General features: G+C 54.5%; 1 protein-coding gene across 1 annotated transcript in view; it reads right to left on the bottom strand.

The window, feature by feature from the left end:
• MINK1 (misshapen like kinase 1) overlaps positions 1-6,481 on the bottom strand; it is a 48,096-nt gene extending 41,615 nt beyond the window's left edge. Inside the window, 1 exon segment of the mRNA XM_029055296.2 lies at positions 6,100-6,481. Within this exon segment, the coding sequence (XP_028911129.1) occupies positions 6,100-6,156 (57 nt within the window). The 5' untranslated portion in view covers positions 6,157-6,481.
• Between the last annotated feature and the right edge of the window lie 7,598 nt (positions 6,482-14,079).

The following is a 14,079-nucleotide window of genomic DNA, read 5'->3' as shown; positions in this document are numbered from 1 at the left end:
CGCCCAGAGATGGTCCCCAGGAGTAATTCATTCATTCACTCATTCATTCAATTGTATTTACTGTACGCTTATTGTATGTGGAGCACTACACTAACTGCTTTGAAAGAGTACAATACCACAAGAAACAGTGACATTCCCTGCCCACAACGAACTTCCAATCTAGAGAGTCACTTCCAGGTCCCAAAGAGGAGCTTGGTATACCAAGGTCTGGGCACTGGGGGATTCCAGCTTAGGGAAGGGAGGCTGGAGGGCAACTACTCTGGAAGTTCGTGCAGGGCAGGGAACCTGTCCGTCAACTCGGTTGTATTGGCCTCTCCCAAGTGCCAATACAGTGCTCTGCACGCACTAGTGTGGGAGTTAGAAGGGCCTGGGTTCTAATTCTGGCTCTGCCACTTGTCTATGTGACCTTGGTCAAGTCACTTCATTTCTCTGGGCTTCGGGCACCTCATCTGTAAAATGGGGATTAAGACCGTGATACTATGTGGTCATCATGGACGCCACCTCCGGGCAGCTTACAGGTGAACCACAGGTCAACTTTGCTATGATCACACCCACCTGGGCTGTGAGAGCAAGAGCAGAGGGGCTGGACAGTGGGCAGCAGGACCAGGTAGGGCAGAGCCAGGGAGATATCTGAGGGTCCAAGGTTGGCAGCTGGGTTGTGGGATCTGGATTTGGCGAGGAAAGGGTTCCTAAGATAATAATAATAATGATGATGATGGTATTTGTTAAGCACTTACTGTGTGCCAGACACTGAACTAAGCACTGGGAAAGATACAAGCAAGTCAAATGGACACAGTCCCTGTCCCCCATAGGGCTCACAGTCTCAATCCCCATTTTACAGACGAGGGAATTGAGGCCCAAATGCGTCCACCAACTCTGTTGTATCGTCTTCTCCCAAGTCCTCAGTCCAATGCTCTGCACACAGTAAGTGCTTAATAAATGCCAGAGATCGATCGACTGACTGATTTGATCGAGTTCCTCCCCAGGCAGGACAGAAGGGGAATGAATGAATGAATGAATGAATGAATGAATGAATGAATGAATGACTGTGTCCAATCTGATTTGCTTGTGTCTACCCCAGTGCTTAGTACAGTGCCTGGAACATAGTAAGTGCTTAACAAATATCACAATTATTATTATTAACATCCCCCCACACACTGCTGAGCGAGCATGGTCTCTGGCCACTGTCCATGGTCACCCCAGGTTGGGAAGGGGAGAAGAGGGAGCAGAGCCCTGAGTCTTCCCCGCCCGTGAGACACCCCCAAACCTGCCTAGTGGGTTCCCCCCATGGGCATCTCGGTGTTTCTGCGCCTGGAACCCCCTCCCCCCTCCATATATACCAGACCCCCACTCTCCCCACCTTCAAAGTTCTATTAAGATGAATAATAGTAATGATGTTGATGATGGTATTAGTCAGTCAATCTTATTTACTGAGCGCTTACTGTGTGCCGAGCATTGTACTAAGTGCCTGGGAGAGGACCACAGAACAGATCCATTCCCTGCCCATAACAAGCTTACAGTCCAGCACTTCGTTAAGCGCTTACTACATTTCAAGCATCGTTCTAAGCGCTGGGGTAGGTACAAGCTAATCAGGTTGGATACAGTCCCTGTCCCGCTTGGGGCTCCCGGTCTTAATCCTCATTTTATAGATGAGGCAATTGAGGCCCAGAGAAGTGAAGCAACTCATCCAAGGTCATGCAGCAGACAAGCCGCGCAGCCGGGATGAGAACCCAGGTCCTGCTGACTCCCAGGCCCGGGCTCTACCTGCTAGGCCTTGCTGCTTCCAATAGCCCTCTTTTGCCCGGCTCCCTCCCCTTCCGTGCCGTCTCCCAAGAGCCATCTATGCACTTGTCTCTGTGACCTTTGGGCATTTGCTATTTGCCCCACCCTCAGCCCCACAGCACTTATGCACATATCTATAATTCTTTATTTACATTAATGTCTGTCTACTTCCCCCTCTAGACTGGTAAGCTCCTGGTGAGCAGAGAACATGTCTACCGACTGTTGTGTGGTACTCTCCCAAGGGCTTAGTGCTCTGTGTTCTGCACATGGTAAGCACTCAAATACAACTGATTGATAGATTCTGAACAGACCTGAGAAGCAGCATGGCCTTGTGGAAAGAGCCCGGGCCCAGGAGTCAGAGGACCTGGGTTTTAATCCCAGCTCTGCTGCCTGTCTGCTGTGTGACCTTGGGTGAGTCACTTTGCTTCTCTGCAGTTCTGTTTCCTCATCTGCAAAATGGGGATTTAATACCTGTTCTCCCTCCTACTTAGACTGTGAGCTCCTTGTAGGATAGTGACGATGCCTGACCTAATGATCTTGTGTCTACCCCAGTGCTTAGTGCAGTGCCTGGCACATAGTAAGTGCTGACCGACTACCGCAATCATCATTATTATTATTATTATTATTACCTTAAACCTTGGTTGCTTCCCCCCCTCCACCCCGTCAGCTCCTCGAGGGCAGGGAATCGATCACATTTACCATCTCTGTTGTACTGTCCTCTGCCAAGCACTCAGTACAGTGCTCAGCACACAGTAAGTATTCCGTGAATACCACTGATTAATTGATTGACAATCACCCAGCTCTTTGGCAAGGCCTTTCTTGAAAATAGCACAGAGCCCCAACCCCATTTCTCATCCACTCCTCCAAAGTGCCTCCCTATTGGATAGATGGGCACACAGAGGCCCAGAGAGGTTAAGTGACTTGCCCGAGGTCACCCAGCAGCAGAACAGAGATGGAGCCCAGGCTTCTGGGTGCCAGGGTGAGGGAACTCCTGCCCCCCATTACCCGTGGCATTCTCTTAGTAACTCCCAGCCAGTTTGAGGGAGCGCACGGCTAAGAGGTTGGTGACCTGGAATCTAGTGAGTCTATTTGGAATAGCGACTGTGTCCGATCTGTGTGTGCATGTATACACACACACACATATATATATGTATGTATCTATCTATCTATATATATATCACTTTTTTAATGCTACTTGTTAAGTAGTTACTATATGCCAGGCACTGAACTAAGTGCTGGGGCAGGTACACAAGAATCAGGTTGGACACAGTCCCTGTCCCACTTGGGGCTCACAGTCCAAGGGGGAGGGAAAACAGGGTATTCCACCCCCATTTTACAGATGAGGTAACTGAGGCACAGAGAAGTGAAGTGACTTGCCCGAGCAGACAAGTGGCAGAGCTGGGATTAGAACCCAGGTCCTCTTGACTCCCGGGCACGGGCTCTTTCCACTAGGCCAGATTGTTTCCTCAGTGCTCGGTAGAGTGCTTGGCACAAAATGCTTAACAGATAACCACTATTATTACATTAGTCCCAGAGCTGCTGGGTGACCTTGGGCAAGTCCCTTAACCTGTCTGAGCCTCAGTCTTCTCATCTGTAAAATGAGAAGAGTAATCCTTCCCATCCACTCCCTGCCTCCCAGGGGCTTTAGGAGGACAACCGAAAGGAGTAATGGCAAAGTTCTCTGGAAAATACAAGCGCAATGTACAGTCAAGGAATTATGATATTATTCATCTCATTATTCCTATCCAGCGGCCACCCCCGGGGAAGGGTGGGGGTGGTGACTGGCCTCTAGGAGTCATTTGGACCCAGTTCCGGTGCCAGGTCAGAGCCGGGGCCACGGGCTCCCGGTTGACAAGGTCGGGGACCCCGGGTCCCTCATGAGCCTGGCACTTTCGCATCGGCGGCCTCCTTATCAGACAAACGGTCGCTGGCATTCACTGAGCGTTTGCTAGGTGCAGAGCACTGTACTGCGAGTTGGGAGGAGTCTTATACCATGGAGTCGGTGCCCTGGGAAGACAGGGGGAAGGGGGATTCTTCTCCCCATTTTGCAGCCGAGGCCCAGAGAGACTCCGTGCCCTGGGCAAGCCCACCCTCCGAGGGCCGCGGAAGGGCCGGGCCTAGAACTCGGGTCTCGCGCGTGAGCGCCAGAGCCGGGCCCCACTTTTCCTCTTCCTCCTGGCGGGCAGGCGGCGAGGGCAGAGTCTGGCCGGCGTGGGCACACCCACCCATTTCATTACGGACCCCGACCCCAGGCTAATCAATAACCCGGATTTTGGCGGGCAAGAACCCAGAAGAACCCGTCGGGCCCCACGACCGACCCCGTCCCCGCCGGCCTAGCTCGGCCTCCTGGGTCTCCCAGATTCCCAGATTCCCGCCCGGCTCCTGGCCCAGATTCTCCGCTCTTCCCTGGAAAGCCTCCCGAATCCTCTCCCCGGGCGCCCAGGTGCGGCCGAGAGCCGCCGAGCGGCTTCTCCTCCAGGAAAACCGGGGCTCGGGGACGGACCCGGCTGGCGCGGTGACCTGGATGCCGGGGAAAACTGTGTCACCTCCAGAAACCTCATTACCACCGTGACGGTGCTCCCCGCTCCCCCTCCCTCTCGGGCCGGGCGGGCTGGCGGGCTTTTGGCTCGGTGGCCAAGCGTGCCCACGACGGCGGGTAGTGGAGGGGGCTGACCCGGGGTTCGTGGGGCCGGGGAGGGGGCCCCCCAGGCTGAGTCTTTCCCGGAGCTCCCCCGCGGCCCTCCCCCGGGCAGCGGGCAGCGGGCACCGGGCAGGGCACGAGCGGACGGAGGCTGGCACAAATGCTTATTCATCCGGGCCGGGCCGACGGCCGATGAAGAGCTGGGTTTGAGTCGGTGGGCGGGAACGGATCGTGCCGGAGAAAGGCGCGGCGGTCCCGGGGGGTCTCCCCCTGCCATGCCCTGCTCGTTGGCGCTCCCGCGACCCGAAGGCCCTCGTGGCCGTCCACGACGGCCCCCGGCTTCGCCCACATAATCCCCGCGGGGAGCGGCGGCGGGGGCGGGTCCGCACAGGCACGCACCGTCCCCAGCCCTCCGGGGAGCCGGCTCGGGAGGAACGCTTCCACGCCCCTCCCCCCAAAACGCATCCCCTCCGCCCCCCTCCCCCAAATGCACTTGTCTCTCCCAGCCCGTGGCTGCTGCAGAGTCGGCAATGCCCTACCCCGAGGCTGGGGCCCCGAAATCCCTGAACCAGCCGGGAGGGGATGAGGATAATCCTGGGACCGGAGAAGGGAAAGGCAGCGGGCGGGGGTGGGGGGATGGGGTGGGGTGCACGCAGGAAGAGAAAAAGCGGGGAAGGGGTGTGTTGGGGGGGTGGAGGCCGTTGTGTTCCCGGATCCTGGAGGCTGGTGGGCGGGAGGGAGATGAGGAATTGGGGGGACGGGAAGGAGGGGGGTTGGGGGAGGGGGGGACCCCCGGGTGGGAAGGGTGTGCGGCTGTGCGCATGCCCGGGAGGGAAGGAGGGCTGAGGACGAGGGTGGAAGGAGGTCAGAGGGCCAGACAAGGGGCCAAGGTGGAGCCGGACAGGTGGATGCCCAGCGGGCCCGCGGCGGGAGCCGCAGGCCGGGACGGCTTGGAGGGTGGCTTGGTGGGCGAGCCCGGAGGGGAGGGAGAGGCCGGCTGCGGGGCAGCAGAGGCAAGGCGGGGAGGAGCGAGGGACGACGCCCCCACCGGAGCCCGGCCCGGCCCGGGGGCCCGGGAGTCCGCCAAGGAGGACTGACACCCGCCTGGGCTTCGGCTGAGGCCCAGCCTGGCAGGACTCGGATCCAGGGGGCAGAGGGGGGCAATAAATGGCGGGGGGCGCAGAGAGGGGTGGCGGGTGTGCCAAGTGGACAATAGGGGTGGGCGTGCAAGGAGGACTATGGGGGAGGGGGACGGGCCAGGAGGACGATGGGGGGGGGGGGAGAGCTTGCCAGGGGGGCGACAGGGAGGTGCGTGCAAAGAGGACGATAGAGGGGCGCGGGCAAGGAGAACGATAAGGCTGAGCGTGCAAGGAGGGCGGGGGGGAGGGGGAGTGTGCAAGGAGGACGATGGGGGGAGCGTGGGAAGTGGCGGGGGTCCCAAAGGAGGGCGGTCTGGAGCGGGAAGGAGCCAAACCAAAGGTGGGGGGTGGAAAAGCGGGTGCGGGGGGGGGGGTCGGCGAGGGGAAGGGGGGAGAACGGGTGACAGGTGAGGGGGCGGGGCCTGAGGCGGGGCTCAGGTGAGGGGGGCGCGAGGCGGGAAGGGCGTCAGGCGCGCGCGCGGTCCCCCGCCCCCCCCCCCCCCCCGCCCCGCGGACCACCCCGGCCGCTTCGCTCACCCGCAGGGCGGACAGGTCGATGTCGTCCAGGCTGCGGGCGGGGGCCGGGTCTCCCATGGCCGGGGGAGCCGGAGGGGGAGAGGGGAAGGGGTCCGCTTCACGCTCCGGCCCGGCGGAGGCTGAGCCCGCCGCCGCTGCACCTGCCCCGCCGCCGCCGCCGCTCCGGCTCCGGCTCCGGCTCCTGCTGCGCCTGCCGCTGCTTCTCCCCCATCGGGAAACACGGCCGCCGGGGACGGAGAAAGGAGGGAAGAAGGGAGCGGCGGCAGCAGCTTCCTCCTCCTCCTCCTCCTCCTCCTTCTCCTTCTCCTCAGCCACCCACCGCCTCGCCTCCCTGACGGCCCGACTGACGGCGCTGACAGCGGCGGAGCGCCCCGGTCTCTACTGCGCAGGCGCCGGCGGGGGCGGGCTGGGCAGGCAGGGAGCGCGCGCGCGCGCCAGGCGCCCCCGCCCCGCCCGCCTGCGCGCGCGATAGGGTGAGCGCGAGGCCCGGAGCGGGAAGGGCGCGTGCGCGAGAGCCCTTGGGTGAGGAGGAGGGGGCGGGGCAGTCGGGAAAAGGTGTCTCGCGCGGCCACGCACGCGTGTTCCCTTCGGCCCCCACCTAATCGCCCCCGCACCTCACATACACACACCTAGAGAGAGCCCCCCCCCGGTTTCCTTGGCAACGCCTGCGATGCGGGGTGGTTGGCCTCGTGGAGGCACACACACACTCCAAACAATCGCCGTCACCATGGCAACGGTTGCCTCGCGAGAGGGGGGCGGGGAGGGCGGTGCCCCCCCCCACCAAGAGGCACGTGCTGCCTGAAGGGCGCAGGCCGCCTCAGCCCCGAGCCTCCCCTCAGTCATGGCTGAGGGGAGCAGGCCGAGGAGGCCGAGTTCACCTACCAATCAATCAATCGATCGATCGTTTTTATTGAGCCCTTGGTGCTAGAGCACCGTACTAAGCGCTTGGGAGGGGACACTACAACAATAAACAGATACGTCCCCTGCCCTCAATGAGCTTCCAGTCCAGAGGGGGAGATGGACACTAGTAGAAATCAATAGATGAAGATGGATATAAGTGGTGTGGGGATGAATAAAGGGAGCAAGTCAAGATGACGCAGAGGGAGTGGGAGAAGGGGAAAGGAGGGTTTAGTCAGGAAAGGCCTCTTGGAGGAGATGGGCCATCGATAAGGCTTTGAAGCAGGGGGAGAGTCATCGTCTGTCAGATATGAAGAGGGAGGGTGTCCCAGGTGGAACCCCATTGTGGAAATGACTCAGATGCCTTAGGTGCTTTAGGGCCACTCTGCCTCCTGCAACAGGTCACTTGGACCCTCAGGAAGGGCCAAGAGGTTTTTTTTTGGTTGTTTGTCTTTATTTTTATTGTATTTGTTAAGCACTTACTATATGCCAGGCACTGTACTAAGCACTTGAGGCTAATCAAGTTGGACACTGTCCATGTCTTACATGAACTCTAGACTGCAAACTCATTATGGGCCGGAAATGGGTCGGCTAATTCATTTATACTGTAGTCTCCCAAGTGCTTAGAAGAGTGCTCTGCACATTGCAAGGGCTCAAAAAATATCATTGAATGATGGGGCTCACAGTCTTAATCCCCATTTTACAGATGAGGTATCTGAGGTCCAGTGGAGTGACTTGCCCAAGGTCACACAGCAGACAAGGAGCAGGGCTGGAATTAGAACCCGGGTCATCTGACTCCCAGGCCCATGCTCTATCCACTGGGCCCCGCTGCTTCCTAGAGTTGCCCTTCCTAGGGGACCAGGGCTCCCACCACCCCAGGGACCCGGCCACAGAAACACTAGCCACATCTGATCCTTCCCCTAAATAGTTTTGGTGGTGACATGGACCCTACCGAGACATTATCTGGGTAATCCAGATCCCCAGAATCCACTTCAACCTCAACTCTCTGGACAACTGAGCCTCAAAAGATCATATTATTATTAATAATTAATAATGGTACATTTCAAGGGCTTACCATGTGCCAAGCACTGTACTATGCACTGGGGTAGATACAAGTTGATCAGGTTGGACTCAGTCCCTGTCCCACTCACACTCTTAATCCCCATTTATAGCTTAAAATAACCAGAGAACTTGAGGCCAGTGGCCAGGTCTCTCTGGGACCAAGCAAATTTTTTGAAGAGGCTTCTGGTAAAATAACTTCCATTTTTGGTCTCAATTCACACGAGGGAAATCTCACTTTCGGTGCCAAGCTAGCCTGAGTGGGAATTTCGCTATGCAGACACAGAGTGGGAACCACAAATCTCTAGTCCCATCCCCACATCTCCCCGAGAAACCCTAGCCTCACCCTGTCCAGTCACAGATGAATGAGGAAATGTAAAATTTGCTAGATTCATGGGTGCTGTGATGTTAGAATAGCAGGAGGGGGAAAATGGAAGGGAAGGCCACCTGGAGGAGGTGCCTTTTTTAAGGAGCACTCTGAGGAAGGAATGGGGTGAGATTTGGTGAAGTGGGGGTGCAGGAGAGGACTCTTCCTCCCCCCCCAAAGCTTTATTGAACACCCATCTCCTCCAAGAGGCCTTCCCTGACTAAGCCTTCCTTTCCTCTTCTCCCACTTCCTTCTGTGTTGCCCTGACTTGCGCTCTTTCTTCATCTCCCACCCACAGTACTTCTGACCACAGCTGTAATTGATATATTTATTTTAATGTCCATCTCCCCCTCTTGACTGTAAGCTCATTGTGAGCATGGAAGGTGTCTGTTTATTGCTATATTGTCCTCTCCCAAACTCATGTCCAGTGCTCTGCACACATTAAACGCTCAATAAATACAAATGGATGGTTAAATGAATGAAGGGGGAAGGAAGTGGGGGTGAGGGTGAAGAGTGTAGGTGTTCTAGGCAGGGGGAAAGGTATGAGCAAAGGGTTGGAAGTGAGGGAGTCAAGAGTGAGGACTAACAAATCAATTTATTGAGGCTTTGAGTCTGTCTCTTTCCTCAACCTCTGCTCCCAAATTCAAAAGCCTTTAGAAAGCAGCATGGCCTAGTTGAAAGAGCGCGGGCCTGAGAGTCAGAGGACCTGGGTTCTAATCCCAGCTCTGCCGCATGTCTGCTGTGTGACCTTGGGCAAATCATTTCTCAGGGCCTCAGTTAACGTCATCTGTAAAATGAGGATCAAGAATGGGAGCCCCATGTGGGACAAGGACTGTGGCCAACCTGATTGCCCTGTATCTATTCCAGTGCTTAGAAGAGTCCTTGGCTCATAGTAAGTGCTTAACAGATACCACAATTATTATTATTAGTGGCAGGAGGTGAGGAAGAAGCAGGGGAGGTTGAGAGGGAGGACAGGGTGGGGATAGTCCATGAGCCAAATGAGGGGGCTGATCTTTTTTTTTTTTCTTTTTAAATTATATTTGTTAAACACGAGGTGCCCACCCTATACAAAGGGTTGGGGTAGATCCAAGCTAATCAGATGGGACACACAGTCTTAATCCCCACTTCACAGGTGAGGTAACGGAAGCACAGAGAAGTTAAGTGACTTGCTCAAGTCACTCAGAAGGCAATGGTGGAGGCTGGATTAGAACCCAGGTCTTCAGATTGCTAGGCCCCTGCTCTTTCTTAATCGAGGCCTTCCATGATTAAGCTCTCTCTTCCCTGTCTTGCTCTCCCTTCTGCATCATCAATGCACTTGGATCTTTGACCTTTGGACATTTAATATTTGCCCACCCCTAACCTCACAGTACTTGTGTACATATCTTTAAATTATATATTGTAAATTAGTTATTTATTCATATTGTCTGTCTTCCCCACCGAAACTGTAAGCTCGCTATGGTCGGGAAATATGTCTGCTACTTCTTTTGTATTGTACTCTCCCAAGCACTTAGTACAGTGCTCTGCACATAGTGAGCACTCAATAAATACCGGATTGTGTAATTTTATTTATTTGTATTGATGTCTGTCTCCCTTCCTCTAGACTCATATTAAGCTTGTTGTGGGCAACGTGGCTCAGTGGAAAGAGCACGGGCTTGGGAGTCAGAGGTCGTGGGTTCTAATCCCGGCTCTACCACTTATCAGCTGTGTGACTTTGGGCAAGTCACTTAACTTCTCTGTGCCTCAGTTACCTCACCTGTAAAATGGGGATTAAGACTGTGAGCCCCACGTGGGGCAACCTAATTACCTTTTATCTACCCAGCGCTTAGAACAGTGCTTGGCACATAGTAAGCACTTAACAAATACCAAAATTAATATTAGTGTTGTACTTTCCCAAGAGCTCAGACCAGTGCTCTGTACACAGTAAGAGCCTCGATGAGTATGAATGAATGAATGAATGAATCGATTGATTGATTGGGTAGCCCGGATAAAGTCCAAACTGAAACCAATTCAATCTCCATCTCCCTCCAGTTTGGGTCGGGATCCAATCAGCCAGGACCTCTCCCCCACACTCATCCCCACCCCCTGACCGTGCCATTTGTTAAGCGCTTACTCTATGCCGAGCACCATATCAGTAGCAGCGGGGCCTAGTGGAAAGAGCACTGGCCCGGGAGTCAAAAGGACCTGGGTTCTTATTCCGGCCCTGCCACTTGTCTGCTGCGTGACCTTGGGCAAGTCACTTCACTTCTCTGGGCCTCAGTGTCTTCGTCTGTAAAATGGGGATTAAGTCGTGAGCCCCATGTGGGACAGGGAGGGTCTGTGTTCAATCCGATTTGCACGTGTTCACCCCAGCACTTAGTACAGTGCCAGGCACATAGTAAGGGCTTAACAAATGCCACAGTTATTATTATTCAATTCATTTGTTTTTATTGAGTGCTTATTGTGCGCAGAGCACTGTACTAAGCATTTTATTATATTAATATATATTTTTATAATATTCTAAAAATATATATTAATATAATAAAATGCTTAGGTTAGATACAGGATAGTAGCAGCAGTATTTATTGAGTGCTTACTTTGCGTAAACCCGTTATAGGCAGGCAATATGTCTGCCGATTTTGTTGTCTTGGAGCCTCCCAAGTGCTTAGTACGGTGCTCTGTACACAGTAAGCACTCAGAAAATACCATTGATTGATTGATTGATTCCAGAGCACTGTAGTAAACAATGGGAAAGAGTCTATAGGTGGGAATTAAAAATGGTCCCTGTCCCTTGAAGGGCTCATGATCTATGAATATAATAATAATAATATTGCTATTTGTTAAGCACTTACTCTGTGCCTGGCACATGTACTACGCACTGGGGTGGATACAAGCATATTGGGTTGGACACAGTCCCTATCACACACTGAGCTCCCAGTCTCAATCCCCATTTTACAGATGAGGTAACTGAAGCCCAGAGAAGTGAAGTGACTTGCCCAAGGTCACCCAGCAGACAAGTGGCAGAGCAGGGATTAGCACCCATGACCTTTTGATTCCCCAGGCCGTGCTCTATCCACTACACCGCTTCGGGGGAGGACTGGAGGCGGATCCATCGGGAGCAAAGAAACACTAAAACATAAATACAGCATAGAGGACAAGGACAGCGACACAATACACAAAAGGCAAACAAAAGTCAATAGGGAGCCGTAGTCAGAGCAGCAGAACCTCTCCTCGTGATTCAGAGTCCACAGCAGTGTCCATGCAGTCACTAGCTGTCTCCAGGTTCTCTGAGGTCTCATGCTGCAAGACCTCCTCTCATTCCCGCTGCGGGTGGGAGGAGGGGAAAACAGGACAGAAAGGGGGTCTCCTCGATGGTGAGGAGGGGAGTCGGGGACAGCCCTGGGCGGCGGGGAGTCTATCGGTCAGTCAAGTCAACTGTATTTACTGAGCACTGACTGTGTACACAGCACTGGACTAAGCGCTTGGGAGAGGACAATATAACAGAAACATTCCCTGCCCACAATGAGTTTACAGTCTAGAGGGGGGACAGGCATTAATAGAAATAAATAAATGATGGAGATGGACATAGTGCTGTGGGGCTAGGTGGGGACAAAATGAAGGGAACAAGTCAGGGTGATGCAGAAGGGACTGGAAGAAGAGGAAAGGAGGGTTAAGCAGGGAAGGCCTCTTGAAGGCAGTTTGCTTGGCCGCAGTGAGGGATGTCGAGAGCAGGCAGGAAGGCGAGGAAGAAAATGCCGGGTGTTTCTTTCAGACACGGTCCCTGTCCCCCACTGGGGCTCTCTAAAGGGGAGGGAGAACAGGTATGTGCCCTGCATTTTACATTTGAGGAAATGAGGCCCAGAGAAATCAAGTGACCTGCCCTAAGTTACCCAGCAGGCTGGTGGCAAAGCCGGAATTAAAACCCAGTGGCATTTGTTAAGGACTTACTACGTGCCAGGCACTTTATGAAGCGCTGGGATGGATACACGCAAATCGGGTTGGACACAGTCCCTCTCCCTTGTGGGGCTCATAGTCTTCAACTCCATTTTACAGCTGAGGTAAGTGAGGCACAGAAAAGTTGAGTGACTCGGCCAAGGTCACACAGCCAAAAATTGGCGGAGCTGGGATTGGAACCCAGGTTCAGTTGACTCCCAGGCCCAGATTCCTTCCACTAGGTGAAGCACTGGTTCCCAGGGGTTGTGGGGGAGGGAAAGAAGAGAAGGCTTCAAACCCACCCCCGGAACAGCTCCAGGCTCTTGAGCTCTGGGCTGACACATCATGACCCAACAGACTCCCTGGGAGGTTGAGTCACAGGTGTGTGTTGGGGAAGGGGGGATGACGACACCCAAACTGGAGAGGCAAGAGAGAAAGAGAGTCCAAGCGAGATGAGAGGGAAACAGAGACCAAAAGAAATGAGAGACCAAGAGACAAGATAGAAAAAGAGTCAGAGAGCTGACAAAGGAGAGGCTGAGGGACAAGAGAAAACAGAGACTGAGAGAGATGAGAGAAAAACAAGTAGGGAGAGATGAGAGAGTAACAAAGGCCGAAAGAGATGAGAGAGAAACAGAGGCCGGGAGAGATTGGAAAAGACACAGAAGCTGAGAGATATAGGGACATTTTTTGAGAGACACAGAAGTTTCTGCCCTCTGTGGTTTCAATATTTTTACCCTGGGGGGGGGGGGGGGGTCTGCGGGTTGTGTGTATGTGTGTGTGTGTGCATACAGGTGGGTTTCCTGAACCCACACTAGACTGACAATTCCCTGAGGTGAGGGATGGATTAGGTACATATCCCTCCCTCTCTTTCCCTCACCTCTTTCTCTGTCTCTTTGTCTGCCTCTTTCCTCTCCATTTCTCAGTCTCTCTCTCTCTGTTTCTGCCATCTGTGCTGTCTGTAACTAGCACAGAAATGCACAGGCTCTCCCCAAAAGCGGCGTCTGAGTAAGCAGAGAAGTGACAGATGGGAGGGAAGATGGTGGTGGAGGCGGGGGGTGATGGGGCTAGGGGTAGGAGGGGAGGATGTGGGTACCAGGGCAATCCAGTAGGTCTGCCTGGAGGGGACAGAATTTGAACTGAGCTCTGAGGGGGCCACTGGCCCAGGGCGGAATAGACAGGGCAGGAACCAGGAGGGCACGCATCCCCAGGGCCTGTTGCTGGGCATGAAATCCAAATGCTATTGGCACCATCTCTTTTCAGACACGTTTCAAGTCAGCAGGTGCTTAAGACAGTGCTCTGCGCTCAGTAGGCACTCAACAAATACTCTTGATGGATTTGTTCATTCATCCTTGGATGGGAAGGGGAGAGGCTCCAGGGGGTGTCCGGACTAGTGAAGGATGATAAGGGTGGGAGAGGGCAGTCGTAAGAAGCAGCAAGGTGTAATGGATAGGGCACGGGCCCGGGAGTCAGAGCATGGCTCTGCCACTTGTCTGCTGTGGGACCTTGGGCAAGTCACTTCACTCCTCTGGGCTTCAATTACCTCAGATGGGGATTGAGACTGTGAGCCCCATGTGGGACAGGGACTGGATCCAATCCGATTCGCTGGGCTCAACTCCAGCGTTCAGAACAGGGCCGGGCACGTGGTAAGCGTATTAAAAAATAAAAGGGAGCTGGGAGGGAGGCGAAGGCTGGATCAAACGTCCCTCCAACACCGTTCCCCCCCACCCCCCGACCAAGCATGGAATCCA

This window comes from Ornithorhynchus anatinus, chromosome X5 (genome assembly GCF_004115215.2).
Source record: "Ornithorhynchus anatinus isolate Pmale09 chromosome X5, mOrnAna1.pri.v4, whole genome shotgun sequence".
Classification (NCBI taxonomy): domain Eukaryota; kingdom Metazoa; phylum Chordata; class Mammalia; order Monotremata; family Ornithorhynchidae; genus Ornithorhynchus; species Ornithorhynchus anatinus.
This window is presented reverse-complemented; position numbering and strand designations above follow the sequence as displayed.